The sequence below is a fragment of the Xiphophorus hellerii genome, chromosome 22 (assembly GCF_003331165.1).
Source record: "Xiphophorus hellerii strain 12219 chromosome 22, Xiphophorus_hellerii-4.1, whole genome shotgun sequence".
Lineage (NCBI taxonomy): Eukaryota > Metazoa > Chordata > Actinopteri > Cyprinodontiformes > Poeciliidae > Xiphophorus > Xiphophorus hellerii.
The window spans coordinates 12,417,073-12,437,396 of record NC_045693.1 but is presented as its reverse complement, the minus strand read 5'-3'; the positions used below and the strand labels follow the sequence as shown (position 1 = coordinate 12,437,396).

The 20,324-nt window shown below is 37.7% G+C and overlaps 1 protein-coding gene across 2 annotated transcripts in view; it reads right to left on the bottom strand.

The window, feature by feature from the left end:
- Positions 1-12,197, bottom strand: part of slc35f3b (solute carrier family 35 member F3b) — a 54,505-nt gene extending 42,308 nt beyond the window's left edge. The window contains exons 1-2 of one of the 2 annotated variants that reach the window (XM_032553092.1): positions 11,959-12,197; positions 10,929-11,143 (exon numbers count right to left, since the gene is read on the bottom strand). In XM_032553092.1, the coding sequence (XP_032408983.1) occupies positions 10,929-11,143; positions 11,959-12,056 (313 nt within the window). In that variant the 5' untranslated portion in view covers positions 12,057-12,197. Of the gene's footprint in view, positions 1-10,928; positions 11,144-11,232; positions 11,394-11,958 lie in introns of those variants that run through there. The other variant, XM_032553094.1, reaches the window with a different exon arrangement.
- Positions 12,198-20,324: the final 8,127 nt, after the last annotated feature.

Here is a 20,324-nt window from a genome sequence, read left to right as displayed (position 1 = left end):
TCATTTGAATTTCTCTCTTAGACCGCAACCCACTTCCTCCATTATTATTATTATTATTATTATTATTATTATTATTATTATTATTATTATTATTATTATTATTATTATTATTATTATTATTATTATTATTATTATTATTATTATTATTATTATTATTATTGTCACAGTTCTGATTACAGATTACAGATGCTCTCAGTGAGTGCCAGCTGGAGACATGTTGTGAACTCTTCCTGAGTCATGTTGTTACTCAGGCCTGTGCTCTGAGTCACGGATGAGTAACAAACTCTTTCAGATTTCTATTTTTTATTGAAGGGAAATGATTAATATATTGTGAAGTGGGTGTGATACATCCATATAACACTTTCCCACAGCTGATGCTTTTTAAGTGTTTGAGTCAGTGATATGATCTGTTGGTAACTTGACATTTATTTTTATCAGAAGTGGGCAGTAACTAGTTACATTTAGTGATTTCCATGTATATGAGTAACTTTAAATAGACAAATAAAAGCATTTCTAGCATAGATTCAGCTAACTCAGGTAGAAATTTTACTTCTACTTGAGTTTTATTATCTTGAAATATCGCTTCTCTTACTTGAATACAATGTCTGGCTGATCTATAGTATGTTACTTCACTGCATGACCAACTAACACATTTTAACCAAAAATATATCAGGCACAGACACACATAGACACTACTTGTCTTTCTTTTGATGTTCTGTAAAGCACTTTAACTTGTTTTGTGTGTGAAGACTGCTATATAGATAACCTTACCTTACCTTAAGGTAAGTGACATGATACATGTCACTTTTCTTTTTTTTTTTTACGAGAATAATAATACGAGAATATATTCTCACTGTATCATGTCAGTGTATCAATCACATAAGGATAGCTTACATCCACATTTCATAGTTACAAGTTCTGATTCTCTCAGTGTTCTTTTATTAAAACACCCAAATAAACGGCTTAATTGCTTCAGCAACCCTGCTGACAGTTTGCTCTCCCTGTTAAGCCTGGCTGTTCAGTGGTCAGAGCAAAAAATGATGTGCTGTGTATGACCTCAACTGACTCTTAATTAATTACACAGAGATAGGAGTCATCACTTCACAGGTTCTAATTAACAGCAGATAAAAGAAGTGAGGAAGAGAAAGGGATGACAGGAGGGCAGGATTTTCCTCTGAGCAAAATTTCCATGAAAAGGAAACACAAGTCCCAAGAACTGAGGATCAAAGCCATGATTTGGTTAGAGGTTTTGTCCTTAGGAATAATTCTGAAAAACACAACCGGTAACAGTAGCTGACTATATAAATGGCTACATTGAGCGTTGAAATAGATGCACATGTTTCATGCATGCAGTATTTTTGAAATATAATGTTAAAGCCCATGCAAGGTGACATACAAGAGGACTTTAGTCTGACTTCTGAGATAAACTGCATTTTTTGTTTTAAGTTTGGTGGACTGTCAGTGGCTCTGCTAACTCCTTCCACACTACTGTAAACTCCACCACTTTGCATGGCACACAAAGCCAGACGAACAGCTGTGAGAGACAAGATTGGAGGTTTTCTTCCTCGGTGTGACAGATCTGATCTGCAGCTCCTCCAGCTCTATACGCACAAAAGGGACTTCTGAAGCAGGTGTGTGCTGATCTATGCATCCTCTTCAATTATAGATGCAATGTTACACAACAGAAACTGCTCCCACTGTACTGGAGGGATAACAGCTCAAAATATACTTCTGCAGACAAGCTTTAACAGTGGTGTTCTGACTGAACATGAAAATGTACAAGTAAAGTTTATTTATGTCGCATTTTTCACAGATAAATTCACAAAACGCTTACATAAAAAACATGTCAAGCAAAATGTATTATCTTAAAATACATAATGTTTTCTGCAACTTTAAAGCAGCAAACAATAAAGCTATAGATCTAATTGTAGATATTATATAAAAACCCCTATGGATGCTTTTGAAACCTCTTTTCTCTCTTCCACTGAGTTGAACTACAAGGGAATGTCACCATCAGCAACCTTAAGCCTACAGACCTAAGAACTCTAGAGAACAAAAAGGGTTACAGCAAGTCTGAAATATATTCAGCTTCTCAATATAAGGCAGGTACTAAAAGATAAACAGATTTTAAGATTTGATGTGAGTAGTTTAAGGAAGCCAAAACACATCTGCTGTAAACTCTTTACATTCTAGTTGCTACATTTCATACAATCTGAAGTTAAACCAAATTGATTTTGGCTAAAAGAGGTATGACTATCAGCATAACTCTGTTTAAAAAAACATGCATATTGATCTCCCGTTCAGCTTTTGACAGCAGCAAGGTCAGTTTATATATATATTCCTCAAATTATAACAGCAAATTCAAATCAGCAGTTTGGACTGATTCTCAAGTGAAAAAAAAAACAGATTTCATAGGCCAGTTTCTAAAGGAGCCTGCTGGGATGTCGCTTAATTGCAGAAATCATGCAGCTAAATCATGTAGCGGGCTTTAAATAGATCACGGTAACAGCTTTACTGTTGCCTTGCAGCAAGAAGGGGGTCTTTCTGCAAGAAGTTTGCACTTTCTCTACATGTATGAGTGGGAGTCGTTCAGTGCTCTGGGTTCTTCCCACAGCCCAAAGACATGACTGATGGTCTTGGCGATGACCTGTGATGGACTGACAATTAATGAAAGATGTACCCAGTCGCTTGCAATAACTACTGGAGTTGGGCATTCCTGGGCATGAATGTTATTATCTGCAATTCGTTTGTTTGTTGTTCACTGTGCAAGAGCACTTAGCAGTTTCTTGATATTTACCAGACAGTCGGTTACAATCTGTCCCAGTGGAAGGACATAAAGTAAGACAAGGATAGGGCCTTAAAAAGCGTCTTGAGGACGATTATTTCTGATATGACCTAATTTCCACACATACTAGAAGATCTTTTACAAAAATATGAACAAGAAAATTAAAACAAAACCATTGATCCTCGTTGAAACCTTAAATCTGTTCATCTGGATACTATGAGCAACACCATCCAAGTCACAGGAAGGATCTCAGAAAACTGAAAAATTCAAAAGAAAAACTGGAGTTTTTCGCTTGACAAAAACTCCAACATGTCTGTTATCATTTACAGCAGCTTCTGCTAACTTAGTATTTAAAAAAAAGGCTTATTAAGACTAACAAGCAGATAAATTTATCTGGATAATAAAACTTTAGCTGGTCAACTACAGTATATTATTAAGCTGAAGAGCAAAGAGTCTTTGGAGAGAAAAGTTCAAAATTTGGTTCACACCACATCTGTGGCTGCTTAAAGGAGATTGGTCCAAATTGTAGCTATTTGAGCATAATAGCTTTTTTGAGCTATTATGTGTCTTTAAAATATTTTAAGGACACATGATTCATGTCCACCATGCAGAGACTGAGCGTATCAAACATCCTAATGAATAAAGAAGTCTGAACACAAATGCCTAGAGGGGATGAAGCAGATTTTATGTCACCAATTAGAGCTATGATTTCCTGTTTATGTCTGAGATCAGACTCTGAGGAAAATGGATGGCGAGAGATGTTATGTTGAACCTGATGGCTCCAACTTTGTTAGCCAAAAAGTAAAAAACATTTCTCTCACATCTTGGAAATTCTGGCACACTGGGAGTAATAGGAGAAACTACATTATTAGATGTGTCAAAAACATCTTAGGAGTTTTTCCTTGACAGCAGAACCTAAAAACCACAAAGACAAACAGGACGTTTTTTAGTCACAGATTGGAGAACACAATTTCATAGTACAACTCTAAAAATTACTTTGTGTTTAATAAAAATCTGCTGAAATGGCTCAAAATCCAAGTCTGTATCTGCGGACTCTGTCTCCAACATTTTACTCCCTTTGGCAGACAGAAAATCGAAACTAAAGATTCTGTTCTTCCAGTTAATCGGCATGACTTTACAGCTATTGATACATTAGTAACTACAAATAGAAAAGCCTGCATGTTTGGATGAACTCAATGTGGCAGCATGTTCTCATTAATACACATTTCAAAATGTCCTACAACCCTATTACATAAATATATAAATTATTAATAATATCCAGATGTTATAGAGCTAGTGGTATCAGATAGTTTGAGAATGTCATATGTTATGCACAGCACTAGTAGCCTCTTAGAGATAACTGGACAGAGATATGACCACCTCAATCTGTTATTGTCTTATCTCCTTGTGGAGGACTGTAGATGAGCATGTGAGCACGCAGAATCTGAGAGCCAAAATGCCACACACACGTGATTCTGACCCTGATTGATCTCTAATACATTCACTGAGAGCAAGAGTTTTGCTTTGACAGCAGCTACAGATGTGCACAGAGGAGAAAAACTAGTCAAAAACAAAAAACGACTTGCCAAGCACATTTTGCATGTAAATAATGAGAAAGTCACACACAGGTCAGCCTTTTTCTTTTCATTTTGTGACTCTGTTGCAGACCAAGAAAACTTTGCCATGGCAACGGCAACAGCCTCCCAGAAAAAAAAAAAAAAAAAAGACAAAATGAGCATAAACAAACAGTAAAAACTGCTCAGGGAAGCCTTTACAGGAATAACAAAGGGCTCTAGGCACTGAATCTAAATTCTCTTTTTGTAGCCTGAAGTAAATTTGCCTCACTGCTCAATCACAAAACATGAAAACTGCTGTACAAAGGATGTTTTCCTCAACTCGAATAGTTTTCTTTCACAGAAAGATTAGTAAACCCTCTGCATTTGCCCAGCTACTGCGCTTTTCCTCTCTGCTCCAGCTGAGTTGAAAGGAGTCCTCTACCGTTGAGCCATATCTCCCCCAAACCTGTAACTGGCAGCACTGAACATGTATGTGGGTACATGCTCACTCAAACCTGCCCTACTGTTGTGTCTCACCACGTCCAACCCCTCAGCTTAAAATAGAACCCAACCTCATTTCATGCCTCGTGAAGCTCTAAATTTGCTCCAGAGGGGAGTTACATTTGTGATGGATAGTGTGAGTAAATTAGGAAAATGAACCAAGTCTGTTTGTCTGACAAATGGTTCACTCCTCAGAAGACCATCACAAACCCGAAATAACAATTTCACCGACAAAGGCAGTGACCTGATCTAAGAAAACATACTTTTCTATCTGCTCAAACATCATCCTCTGTTTGCCCTCAAACCTGACTCATGCCTGGAAAGTCTTCCTGAGCAACTGTACAGTCACTAATGCATTCAGAACAACACAACAAATCGTAGGTCATTGTTTTTAGTTAATGTTCTGACAAATTGCCCCTGTTGCCTGTTTCTTATGTTTTCTTGTGTTTTTTAATTTTCTTAATTTAATTAAGAAACAAAAAATGTGGTGTGTTCTTCGGATAAAGAAAATGGTAATGATCCACTCTCATCCACTTTCTTTTCATGGTTTCAGCAAGTAAAAACATTTTTGGTAACTTTAACATTTCACCATTTTTTCCACTTGAAATTCTTATCTATCTGACAGGATGACATTCAGATGGGTTTTATTATCCGTAATATCGGGGAGGTGTTATCGGATGACATCCTGCTCAAATTCAGCAGAAGTAATACTGAGCGGTGAGAGGGAACACATGAGGCAGAAAAGTCAGAATGTATCTGACTGTCGTAGTTCTTCCACTCTGTAATAAAACTGGAAAGTTCAAATGTCTTTCACAGTGATGAGATGTCTGTCAGCCACTTTTTTTGTTAAATATTCAAGCTAAGCAAATTTACCATCTGCAAAGATGAAAAGATACAAAATAAGTAGTTATATATAGAGAATACATGAATACATGAAGTGATGAGTGAGATACAAATTTGTGGCATACAACTCCAGGGAGATAGTTACATACACAGCATGAATGAATAAATTTTGGGCTCATAATGATTGATTTTTTTTCCCTCTCCGGAATATTTAAATAACCAAGGACTTCAGTGCATTTTAGAAATAATAATTGGGCCCACGTTAGATTTTATTTTTATTTTTTTGCAGACTATGCCTAGTCCACATAGGGTCAGAATACACGTAAAGGAATTTTTGGTTAGGAGTTAGCACCTGGGTTCTTTATGCATGAAGTCAGTTTATTCTCCTCTCGTTTTCAATGTTTCTCTCTCGGTACATCAGATTTCTCCCACAATCATAACTGTTTGCTTAATTTGTCCTTTTTGCATTTTTTGTCCTGCATGAATGTGTTTGTACATGGTTGTTGATCTTATGTGTCTCTGTGTTGCTCTATGATGGACTGATGACCTGCCCAAGTGAACCTCACCTCTTGCCAAATAACTGCTGGACATACAACCAGCACAACAATCACTCAAATAAGTGTGTATAGACAATAGGTATATAGAGGTTCAGCTAAATATTGCAGACAAGGTACTCGCTTTGTAGCCATCAAAAATAGTTCAGTCATAATTCTACCTGCTAGGCATCCCTTATTATCAGAAGTGTTGGTAGGTTTTCTGTCCTGGACAGAGACGTTTAGTACAGTTTAATAGTTTTCACAATGTCTCATTTTGGAATTAAGACAGAACATTCCAGAAGCTTGATGTTAGCTTCCGTCAATTTCAAATTCACTTTAGATGATGAATGCTTATATTTGTTTCAACTGTGTTTGTGAAAATGAGAAAAATACACAATAAATGTAATCCTATTCACCTTCCTGGGAATTCTTGCTTTACAGAATCATTCATGCTGAATGCCCTATGGTCACTTCACAGGAAAAAAAAATATCAATGATGAGTGAATACAAACTTCTGATTGGAATTACATTTGGTCATCTGTTCTCACTATCTTCTCTGTTAAGTCTTCATTTTCTCTGACTCTGAGACCGATCTCTCTGTCTGTTTTTCAAAGAAAAGTAAAAAAAAAAAAAATTCTCTCAGGAAGATGTAGCAACACTTTCATCTTCCAAAAGGGAAAGGGCTGCTACCATTTTGGCTGTACTGTTTGAAAGGAGAAAGCTCTCATATTAACTTGCATTCAAGCAGTAGACATACATTATTGTGGCTATCACATAGCCTTGTCCACAAAAGCCTAACCCAGCTTAAATACAGGGCAATGGTACCACGGGATAAAATGGACAAAGCAGCAGCATAAATCACTAATGTCTGCCACATCAAAAGCAAAACACTACTTCAATGCTGCTTTGAGTTTGCATGTACTGGATTCAGGGGGAACGTGACTCACTGACTCAATGAAAAGCTAAGTTTTTTTCACACTTTGTTAAGCTCAAATGTCTGTTACAGAATACAGCATGTGTCCATACATGTGTGTGAACCCTGAAGGCTCCCTCTTAGGACACTGAGACAATCTATTAAGTCAAAACAAAAGGCAAAGCCACCTCTCATCTGCAGCCTGAGTCATGACTGACCAGCATCTCCCGCTTTCACCCAGCTTACCGCTGTGCAAAAGAGCACAAGTGCCAATTTGGAAAGGTTGGTGCTAAATGAAACAAACAGGACTCTGTTTGCGCTCTGCTGAGAAGCACTCTGCCTGCAGCCTCTTTTGAAATTGGCTGCCTTCAGCATCGACTCCTCCACTCCTTAGCGTTAAATGTTGCTTTTGTTGTTCCCAGCGAGTCCTGGTAGTTGTGTTGTGTTTGACTGCTAGGGAGAACTGGTTTCTTTGACAATGAAATCTGTCTGAAGTGTGTGCAGATTCTGTCTCCACACATCACAACTTTGACTAAATGTCTAAATGCATTCATTTAGACAATGGTGCAAATTTGCTGGAAATAATAGTGCTTCGGAAATGGTATGAGGAGAGCTACACACAACCATGTGTAAATGTAAGCATTTCCAACATTTTGGATGTGTTTTAAAATTTGCTGTATTTTAAAAATACCTAGATACAGTTTAGATGAACACTTCCTTCTCTCCCACTGGATCTACAGTGTTTTTAGGCATCCAGCAGAATAAAAAAAATGTGTCATGCCTCTCGCTCCTTTTAATGGCAGCTCAAGTGCTCTAATGACTAGTTTCGACAATTATGTCTAAAAGCAAATCATGCAAAATCGGTCAGCCGAGTTGGTAAAATGAACGCTCAAAAATAACAAGTTGCCTTAATGATTTTAAAACATTGCTCATAATGATATTTGTAAATTCCCAGCACATGAAGTTACTTGAATTTTGTCCTTATTTTACTATAATTCTTCTGCAATATTTCATAGTTAGCATTTTGCCATTAACTGGTGCAAATGAATAGTTTAGATTTGTGGTAAGAAATAATTTATCTACTGCACAGAATATACTACATATGATCTTTCATTTACTTTAATTGCATTCTTCGAAGGGCCTTTAAACTGTCCCTGATGGACCTGATTTATATTTAACCTAACAGTTGGTGACACTGATGGTGTCCCTAAATCTATAACACATTAATATTTTTATCACCACAGCAGTATTGTCTAAATCTCAGAAAAGAGAAAATCTTTTTACTTTGCTGATGTAGAAATTCAAAAAGGCTTTGACGTAGGTTATATAACTTTAAATAAAGATAACTATGTTTAATTCTTAATCAGAAGTCTTCTTTTTATTAAATAGAATGATTATATTTTTGAAATCTTATGCGGAAACAACTTCTGGAAATGGTGTTTGATGTGTGGAAATAGTATTTGGCATTATTGGTTTCATTGTTGCGTTAAAAAAAGTTAACAAAAATAGAAGAAAATCCTTTTATCTTGTCTGAGTTTCATGTGACTTAACCCATCCATATTATGCTTCTGATTGGTTGCTCATGATCTACTGATGACTCCTTACCTAGAACCTGCCAGCTACTGAGGGAGTTGGTTTTTAAAGTTAAACCTCAAAGGGGAAAAAAATGAGAATGAGCAGGAGGTTTTGTCTACAGGAGTTCACAAGTTCTTCAGGAGTTCTTTGAATCCAGTGTGAGGAACCACCAGAACATCTGACACATTAAACTGGAGCTAACACGCTTCCATTTTGAGAGACAATTTGGATGGAACAACAGCTTTTGTGCAGAGATGGGACCTGAAGACTGGAGTGTTCCAGAAGTACATCAGAATTCCTCAAAAGCATTTATTTTGGCATAGTTTTTTTTTTTTATTTTAGCTACATTTGGTTCACCAAGTGCACTTTCAGAACTGAAGTTTTAGAATAAGTAAAAAATCAGCTGCTCATCTACAGTGTCCTTCAGGGCAGCAAACAACAGACAACAAAAGTCCCAAAAATATTTAGTGTATCATTGAACAAAAAGATATGTGGCTTTTTTTCCCTTTTTTTTCATATTATAACTTGTTTGTTGAATTCTACACCTGGGACAACAGTTCACTTTGAAAAAAAGTATTTTTTGCATATGGTTACCAAATGCATTTCATTGAGTTGAAAGAAGCAGTGATGACCATTTGTAGTTTGAGCGTATGGGATATTATCTCTGAACTTGATTTTATTGTTCATGATGTTCACATTGACATTAATTTAACCATAACTAATGAATAATCACTGTTCTTTTAATCTAGCATGGCATATTCTTATTAAAATTAGTTAGATGAAATTTTGGGCTTTTTCAGCATATGTATGCGCAATTAATATATCTTTCTTGATACATTAAATAAACATATGTATATACAACATAGCTCATATAGGTGTCTCTTTTAAAAGTACTGCATGTTATAAACCAGAGGACCTATTTTAAAGACCAATCTCTTCCTCTTTAGGAACTTTCAGAATTTACTTTATTTTTGCTCAGATCTGCTCTTTCTACAGTTGTATCTTGAACAAAGCAACTTTCAAATCTACTGCATTGCAAAGAAACCTGGTCAGGAGTTGTATTCTGGACTCTATGACTAGAACAATTACAACCATGCAAAAACATGCACTTTTCATACAATTTTAGAGTTCTTATTTTATTTTTTCTCACTTTCTTTCATTACACCACATTAAGCCAGTTCTCCAAAATAAACACACAACTCAAATATGAACAGTTGCCATCTAGCTCTGCAGGGCTCAGATGGTGTTGTGTACAGTCATATGATTTCTGAAGATGCTGCATCTGTTAAATATTGCATTCTCATAAAATTGAGCAGATTTGCTACCGGTTAACCGACAGAAGCAGAAGAATAGCAAACACAAGAAGGCTGATCATTGATTCTCTGTATTGTCATAAGACAATGACAGCAACATTACGATGCCAGACGAACCAACCAAACAAGATCTGCACCTATTATGCATCAGATCCAATACACCTCACACAAGTAACCTCTGTTTGCAATGTGGATGAGGAGCATGAGGAATGAAAACTAAAAGATGCTTTGACAGCAAACTTTATTCAAAGTTTCTGCTAGTTGAAGCAACATTCCCACTAATCTAATCCAAGCTTGAGATCCACTGACGCAAAGACTAGCTCCATTTTTCTGCAGCAACAGCAACAACAACAACAACAAAAATAACTCTGAGGATTTAGCAACTGAGAAACACAAAGCAAGTGTGCTTGTCGGCAATACTGAACAAGATCATGACTGGAATTAAACCTTCTTCAGTATTGATTCAGAAGGAATGGTAAATTTATTCAGTGCTGAAGACAAAATATTACACTAAGAACTATATTTGCTCTATAAACTAATTAGCAAAGAAGAAAGAGGTTTTTTTTAAATCAGAGGGCCCAAACTGAAGGCTGGTTTCCACCATCTTTGGAAAGCACACAATGTGAAACTTGCAGATCCATGCATAATAGGGCACTGTTAAAATGAACTGAACTTACCCAATACTAAACATATTTGCTTGATTAATTTCAATACCAATCTTTATTCAATTTCAAAGTTTCTTTATATAAAGTATTCTGATTAAGTACATGATGAAAGCTGTCAACTGTGTATCTAATGAGGATTTTTTAGTGTCCTATCCAGGAACCCTGTTTTCTTATTAAAACTTCACATCAACATGTCATCAAGAGATCAAACCGACAAAGAGATCCAAGTTTGGAGACTTACTCTTGTAGCTGGTACTCCAAGGCTGGTATCCATAGTAGCCGGTGATCCGCAATATCCGCTCCTCTATGGACGCGCTGTTGATGTCCTCCACTGAGCGAGATGATTTGAGGTCCTCCTTGATGGCCTCGTCCACTACCAGGTACTTGAGCTGTCTGAGCTGAGGGCTGATGTCCGAAAGCCTTCTGGGGCTCACGTCGGGCGACTTGCGCATCCCGCTGGGAAGAGAAAACAAAAGGGGGCTGACAATGTTATCAGACCGAGCGAGGCCGCTTAGTAAAGGGAAGGGGAGCACATAAAATTTGACCTGGAGAAATAAGAGGCTAAACCAGGGAGGCTGGTGTTGCGTGTCCCACAGGCGTCGAGGGCCCCCGTAGCGCCTCCCTTGTGCCGTAGAGAAGTCATGATCATCATCATCTCTCAGTGGTCCGCACAGCAGCAGAGTGAATGACACTAAACCAACCTGACTGGTCCTGCAATTGTATACTACGCACAGGGCATCTCTTATTATAGGCTTATCTGAGTGTGTAGTTAATGAATCGATCATGAGTGATTTGCAGAGATGGAGAAGCAACTCCAGTGACATCTCAGGGCGTCCAGTGGGCACTGGACCACAAAAACTGCGCGCAGTAGGCATGAGGTTATCCAGGGTTAGGTTTGCATGCAGAGAAGATAAATAGCCTACTTGATAGCGAATAAGCACCAGGTGGGGGAAAAAAAAGGAAAAAGAAGCAACCCAACAATGAGGCTCGTGTTGATCTGTCAGCCCCTAAGCTGTTATAAAACCATCGTCATGTGACGGTAAAACTGTACTTACCGACCCAGTCTGGAAATCCATTCAAATGTAAATACCACGCAAGTTTAGCTACTTATTTGCATTTAAAACATTCATCGCGCATAAAGTGCAAAATTCAACTATAAAGCAGCTCAGCGCATAAAGTCAACTTTCCATGCGCACAGGTGAAATCAAGAGCGCAACAGGTTCTCCCGCTTCCCCCAGAGCATTTCTTTGTTTTAAGTTAAGATGTCTTACATAGGCAAAAGAGTGGTAGGAGGTCCAAGGTAGCACATGCAGTCCCGGTGTGGCCGTCCGACCCGGTCCCACACAGTGCCCTCTCTGTCGCCGAACATCCTGTGACAGCAGCGCACGATTACAGATAATCTAAAACCTCATCCAGGCTGGCGGAAACAGGCAAAAGCACCATCGTCCGTCTTCTGCTCATCTCCTCGAGCATATGCCTGGCCACTACAGCGCAGACTGTTTCAACTAACTGGATGCGCACCGCTCTGGATGCCTGACGCTGCGCGCGCGCCTTGACGGCGGCACGGCAACAGCGTCATCTCCCGGATAGCCAGGATTATGGTGGAAGATCGCTCTTCCACCACGAAGAGCGATTTGTTCCATCTCTGATCCAAACAAGGTTTACAATAGCTCTGACTTCGTTTTTAAATTCTAAACGTGTAAAGGCCGTCAAAGTAAATCCTTTTAGTATTATTTTCTGTCACAGCAGGACAAACTCACATTTTTATTTATTTATTTTATTTAATTATTTTTTAAATGCTTTTTTTAAAAAGAAAAACACCAACTGCAATCCTATAAAGTCAAACTAACTAAACGATTCGTTTGATTTTTGCCCATCACAGTGTCAAAGAACTATTAAGCATTCACAAATCCTTGTAGTATTTCTCTAAGCAGCTCTTCAAAGTGGGAAAGACAAGAAAACATCTCATTCAACGGGCGCAGATCTATGTTACTTTTCAAAAGTTAGACATTAACTTCAAAAGAAGGGCTTGGCTAGAATTGATTAGCAAATAGAAAGAAGAAAAAAAGCAATTGTCTTATATTAAATTATCATTGCAACTAACATTTCTCCCATTAACGAAATCCATAAATTAGGTTCAACAGAAACACGTTAAAGTAGCTACTGCACTGTTTTCACGTTTTGTGGGTTTCAATATTTCATGACTTCCTTTTACAAGTATATATATATATATATATATATATATATATATATATATATATATATATATATATATATATACTGTACCCTCCTTGGGAAGAATTGTACCATAAATATTTCAAATGTTCAAAATATTCTCTAGCACAGAAGTGAATCAAACCAGCTCAGTTAGCAGACTTTTTCCACCATGAAGAGCCTCTGGGTTTCCCTCTGTTCAGTCATTCCCAGCTTGCATCACCTAAGGACACCAGCAGCATTTCAACACAACACCAGATGCGGAAAGTTTTCTTGTTTCATTATTCTCAATATTTTCTGAGCCAAAATCTGAGACAGCAGAAAACTGTCTGTCCAGTACAGCAGAATCAAACACGACTGCTCCAGTTGATTGCATTTCATCAGAGCTGCTGGAAATGTATCAACTCTCACTGGTGGTAGTTTTATCAGCTTCACTTTGACTCTGTTATCAGAGGGGCAAGTTGTGCAATAATAATAGTACACTTAGTGTGTGCTCTTGTTTTTAACATCTCGACTGTGAAAAACCTTTTCATAAATGCAGTCTGCTCCCTAAGAAGTAATAAGCCAAATTGTAATATGCATTTTATTCTAACCTTATTTTATCAAGTTTAGCAAAGCCTCTGTGTTTTTTTCTTTTTTAGATAAATCTGAAGAAACCATGCATATCAAAAAGTATGTTGTAGGAGTAATCTACCTTGCATGAATTGAGGGGTGTTTTCCATGTCTCCCCGGTCTGTGGTCCACTCCCTGCATTACTGCAGTGTGTGAGCTCCTGACTGCAGAGCTGTGACTCTTTTTAGGACAGGTTTTACATTGATCAGTGGCCAACTCCATAGGGCTTAAGGTGTATTTGGTAAATGGTGGATGTGTGTGTGCGTGTTGGGGTGAGCTGTGCTTAGTCAAGCAGGAAAAAAAAGAAGATGTTTAGTCATCAATAAGCTGGTCAATGTCTCACATCCCCACTCATCGGGAGGAGAGGCTCAAGTTCATCTTAAATAATGTTGCTCCCCAACTTCACAGTTCGGCCAAAACCAAATTGATTCCTCCATCAGGATGTTCCTGTCTGCCAACATAAATTCAGGATTGAACTGTGCCTCGCCTTAAAGGGAGACACAGCTCATACATATCAAAACAGCGGTTCTAAAGGAGTACTCATGTATTCAAGTCATCCTCTGCTTTCCAGCACACCATGTTCCACTTCAGCAGACCTCTCAGAGTGATCTAATTGGTGCCCTCAATCTACAGGGCAGTGCACTCCTTTCTAAATATGGATGAAAGATGAAGCTAGGACCAAAGCCCAGGGCCAAGAAACATGAAATGATCACTGAAGGGATGATCCGAACAGCAATATTAGATACAACAGTTGGACTGTTATGATGCTTTGTGGCCTTACCTGGTGGACTGTACAACATGCTGCAATCTAGTAGATAAGTGTCAATAACTACATAATTTCTTAATACTGGGATGTATTAGCCGGTTGGTGACATTTTAACAAAAACAAATATCCTAAACAATGCCTGTATTCCAGACCCAAGGTGTCAATAAGAGACCTGCAGGTTTGTCTCTAAGTATTCATTTAAAATGCCTTGCAAGAAGATTCACACTTCTTGTAGTTTTGTCATTCAATAATAAACTTTGATGTGTTTTATTGGGATTTTATATGTCAGCACAGAGTAGTAATTAATTATGATGTGGTATGCATTTGATTTCATCACCTGCAAGTCAACACTTTACAAAATCCGTCATGTTGCGTGGCAGTTAAAGTGGACCCATAGGCAGAGAGGTCAAATGAATAGTGAAGGTTTAATTAAAACAATGATGGGAAAACAGAAACTTACAAGCAGCCAGGAGATAAAAAAAAAAAACTAAACTGGAACAAGAAGCACAGCAGTGGGGGGAAACAAGAATGGATAGGATTTAACTGGAGGAACCAGGAAGGCAGGAGAAGAGTTTGAATACTGTGAGGGTGAATGCTGGAACAAAAGACCTGAGCTGATGAGCTAACGGGTTGCAGGTGTGAGGGAAGAGAGAGAAAGAGGAAGTGACACGGCAGAGTGAGGGAAGGCACACTGACTAACATTAAAGAATGACTAAACATAAGAAGCAAAACTAAACTAAGAAAGAACTAGACACAAAAAATAAACCTAATAAACTAGAATCACTAAGACCGGACTGAACAAAAGAAAACCGAAACATGCCTGATCTAATAAAATAAAGGAAACTAAGGAACATAGAAATAACAAAACCCGAAACCGAGATTCTGACAATAACAGCTTGAAGTATTTCTGGCATTTTTCTATCAGTTGGAAACTGAAAAGTCTTTACAAAACAGTCAGACTATATGAATAGCAATAACAAAGACCATTTTTTTGGATTTAGATTGGGGATATCAGAGTAAAGGTGCTAAATATAAATCCATGTCACACTTTTTAGGTTTTTATTTAATCATATTCTGGCACTTCACACTATGTGTCGGTCTGTCATGTAAATACTCTAAAAATACATTAAAGCTTCCAATCACTGTGAGTGAATGTATTTTGTTATAAAATGTGTTACCTCCGGTTGAAGCTCTTTATGGGGTGGCTGATGAGCTCCAACACATTGCACCTGTGGCAGCCAGGTAAAGCTGAAACACAAAGAAAGAGCTCTCTCATGAAGAGAGCCCCTAGAGGTCAGTGACCGTAACAAAATGATTAATTGAAAATATGCGTTGGATACTGGGGTGTAACATTTACATAAGCTGGCTACCATTTTGATTTTTTAAAGCTAATTTGGCAAAGCAATTATTTTCTTGGCAATGGTAGAAATATTAAATTTTTTTATTTGAGGATTTATTCTAGTATAGGTAAACCATTTAGTTACCTAATTTCTTTGCTAATTAATGAGTTTTTACAGATCACATTACCAACTTGTGTTCCTACAAAGCAAATGCTGTTTTCCTCACATGTCAACCTTTCATTTGAGTGTTTTACTTAAGTCTTTATCTTTTCATCAGGAAAATTTAGAAGCTTAAAATGAAAGATCATGTGATGGACTTTCAAAGTCCCCAAAATTTATCCTCCATCTTGATCAGTGACAGCTGGATTAGGCCTTGATCCCTCGCCACAATAATCAGGACAAAGAAGGATAATAAATGAACAAAAAACTGGTGTTATTGATACATCAATTATAGATCTACCCCTCTAAAATCTCCCTTATTTTTCCACTGATATGTCGATCAGATGCGACAACTACTGAAATCTTTTAGCGATATATCTCCACCAATATTTATGTAAATTAGCAAAAAACTACTGCTGCTAATGTGTGATGCAATAGTTGTCAACTTTTACATTTTATTATCCTATACTTTTATGCTTTTTCCCGTTTAATTCTACTCTGTTTCAACATAAACTGCAATCAGAAACAAATACTGTCCTTTTAAACATTAATCTGTTGTGTTAATCATTTCCATTATTTCTTCTATAGCATTGCAAACAGTTTCTAAGTCATTTTTACATAAGATGGTGCAGACCCTGTCTCTTAGCATCATTAATATTTGATGCAGCTCTCTCCGCTTAGAAACAGTGTGACAGTCCACTGCTGATTGGTCTCCACAATAGGAGAATGGAAACTCTGAGCCAGTAAAAAAAAACAAGTCAAATTCATCTAATGCATTTGAGTATGTAGTGGTATTACATGTTTCTTTTCTTATTAGAGAAGTTGATTATTTATTTTTGGATTTGGTATGCAGTCAAAAGGGGCAGTTTCTTGCTGTAAGCCCAAAGAGACAAATCTGACCTCCTCTGCTGCTCCTCTGCTGCCTGATAAAATGTTCTTCCAGCTACAGAAAAATCGAACCTTTGTGAATGTAGCATCCTGTAGTCTCAACAGCTTTTCTGATTTCCTGTAGGCTACATGTGTTATTCATCCATCATCATTTGTACAACTGACTAACAGCTGGAGAGCAGAAAGCAGAATCCCCAAGGGGTCCAGGTCTTGCTTTAGGTGTAAACATAGTGAAGCAGTTTTCTTTAAGAGCCCAACAATTGGCATCTTTGTTGTTTATTCCTCGACAATCCTGAGCTGATCTGATTTCTATTATTGCCTGTTATTAGATGGTTTTTGGATCTTTTTCATTTGCTGACAAACAAATCAGGCTAAGAATTAGTGATTAAGCCTCACGGAGCTGCCAAGCCGTTTGTCCCTGTTGTCTATAAATATTAAAAGACATTTCTGAAATTTGGCTTTGGATGTGCTCCTTAGCTGACTGTACTTCAAAGAGAATGGGTTATGGATGCTGGTTTGTCACGTGGATGACAAAGTCTATTCTGTATGAGCTAGTAAAATTAAATGGATATCCTTTTAGAAGCGTGAAGCTACTCTAACACATGCAGGCAGCTAGTTTCTGTATATGATGTTCTGGATATACCATGACAAGATGCATGATGAAGAAAAAGAAAAAAACATAAACAGAGGGGGAAAAAAACACCTACACCCTCAGTTTTATTTTAGACAATTTATCCATCTTGTGTTTGTTTTTTAATCGTTTGCCAATTTGTCAGCGTTATAACCAATAAACTATATGTTTTCTTGTATATTTACGCATAACTGTTCTACTTTTGTTTTTTAAAACAAGCAATCATGTTGAACCATTGATCTACGCAAAGCTGCGCACTGCGTAGACTTGATGTTCCTAATTATTTTAAGGCTCTTTGATGCTTAACACACATGACAATTGGTCAATACTGTCCCAGCTATCATCGTTATTTGATTTGACTCCAGTTGTGAAATTGCGCTTTCTGTCATCTCATTAGTGTGCTCAGTGTTTTCTTTCTGTTCTCGCATTGCTAGGTTGCATCTCACACAAACGTTTTGATTAGTCTCGGATCTCATTTTAACTTTGCGAGATGACAAGGTGGAAAACACAGAGGAATGCACAACATGCCTTTTGTGTTGCAATCCCACTTGAGATTCATTAATTTGAAGAAAAACAAGCTTTTAATTCAACTCTTTTTTTCTTTTTGAGGGTGTGGGGAGGGAATAAAGACACAATGAGAGCTGGCTTCATGGGTTGATGTGCTAAAAACATCAACCACATTGCAGAGAAAGAGCTCTGAGTGCAAAATGGTTCTGAGAGAGTAAATGCCTGTGGCTGCAGTGTCCTTTTACCTCTCCCTGCTTTCTCCTCTTTTTCTGTCCTGTCAGTTTGTTGCTCCTCATATACATTCAGCAGAGAGTGAACTGGGGCAGTGTGTATGGATTTTCTACAAACTGTTTGGTGCTGCAATCCAAATCTATCAATTTCAAACCCTAAGCACAACCACACTGAATTATTCTTTCTTTTCAGACAAAAGTTGATCTGCGATATTGCTTAGAAAACTGGAACCTAATTTTGCTCTTGCAACAAGAGCACAAATTTTTCACATGAGAGCAGTTACAGAATTGGCGGAGAGGAGCGTTTGTGCTTCAGGCCTCCTGCATTCAGATAGTCCCCGTGTGTGTGTGCATGTGGGGGTGCGTGCATGTGTGGGGGTGTGGGGGGGTGTTGTGTGTGTGTGTGGATATAAATAGAGTTGCTCCACCATCAGAAAACAGTGCTATAGAGTAGATGCCGGTTGTCGCTGTGCACCAACTCAACCCCTGTCCTGAATGACCCCAGCGTCAGAGCGCTGCAATACGTGGGGGTGATATGAGCAACCAAGAGTTTTCTGTGCAACATTCTATAAGGTGTGCTTCTCTCTCTCTGAGGCACAGGAGCAGCGCTTGATTCATCTATTTATGGGTGAGTTCATGTTTAATCTGAGCTGCAGACTGTTTTACAACCCACAGCAAGGATCCTTAATAAATCCCAAAATGCAGGGTGTAATATTTTATTCCTTTCGGGGCAGTTTGCGGGATTTAAGTGTTTCTTCAGGACGGCTTATAGGGTTCACATGAACTGGAAAGATGAAGAAGCAACATTAACAATGATGAGCTCTCGATATGTTTTTCCTCAGTAGATGAGATGAATCAGTCTAGTCTGTAACATTTCAGACCAACAGCTTAGTCGTAACTGTTCAGATTGTGTTTGTGTTGGAATACTGTACAACTGCAAGCATAAAAAGAAGTTTTGACTTCAACCGTGAGTATTTGAGCTGTACAGATCATCGGAAAAATATTCATTCCCCTTGAACCTTTTCTCATTTTGTCACATTATAACAAACTGCTATGTTCCTTACATACACACGGGAACATAATCACAGATTAGTTTGGAATTGTACCTAGGAAAGCCTGTAAGTAATGAATATAGAAAATAGTAAGAACTTATTTTTGCTCTGATCATATTGTTATTTGTTGCTGGAAATAAACAAACATGGCAACCCTTGCACTGGTTCTGAACATTGTCCATTTGTACGTTAATGACCTGGCCACGTTTCTGACAGTTATTTCCAATTACTGGTAATTGTTGTTTTACTACATGCATCCAATAAAATTACTTGCTGCTAGCAAGCGTCTGAGCTGCTTCACCCCATAAAGCCTGACAATACGGATGTATGCTCAGTGGCTCTGCGGGGAGAAGTGCCTGCATGTCAGAGGTAATTACAGTTCTCTGCGATAAGAAATACAGCTGCTGAATAAAACAAAAGCGCTGCACTATTAAATTTACTTCCCTGAGTTTGACATTGTGTGCCCCTGGAGCTGCAAAATAACAATAAATTGTGTGTTTAGTTGAATGATGGGCATGACTCGAAATCAAAAACTATAATTTTTTTATATATTAAGTTTAATTGTATTTCCGGTTTATGCCAGTTTGTCTTGATATTGTCCTATAGTGCCAATTTAGTTCTTCCTCGACTATTTTTGAACAGCCTTATCAAGAACTCTGTCTGATCTTCTTTTAATGCTGTAGGTAAAAAAATATCTTCTAGTTAATTACTGACTGCGATGTTTGAGCTCTCCAACTTCAATTACCGCACAAAGATATTCTGAACCTCCACCTTCTTTTCGGAAATCAAAGAGATGAGAGGCTTAAGCAATTCATTTAAGTAGCATGGTATTTTCTCAGCAGGTCTCTGCAGATAATCACTTTCATTATCATTATTCATGCTTTTTTCTTTCATTTCAGTTGGCTCTTGTGTGTAGATTAGATTGTGTTTTAGCCTTCTTCACCTTTCACACGTTTTCTGGTAAATTCGATTTATATAATCTCACGTGTTTCTACGAGCTGACACTGCAATCAGACCACATTTCCACTGAGTTAACACATGATCAGCCAGTGTCTCCATCCTCTTACCATATGGTAAAAGTCTGGGAGAGAAGACGAATAAATATTAGAGAATCTCAAGGCACTTGAATGTGTTGAAAAGTTAATTTATACCAGTAATTCAATTCTGAAAAATTAAACTCATAATTCACAAATTTGTTAGACACAGTGACATATTTTATTTATATTTGAGGTGTTTAT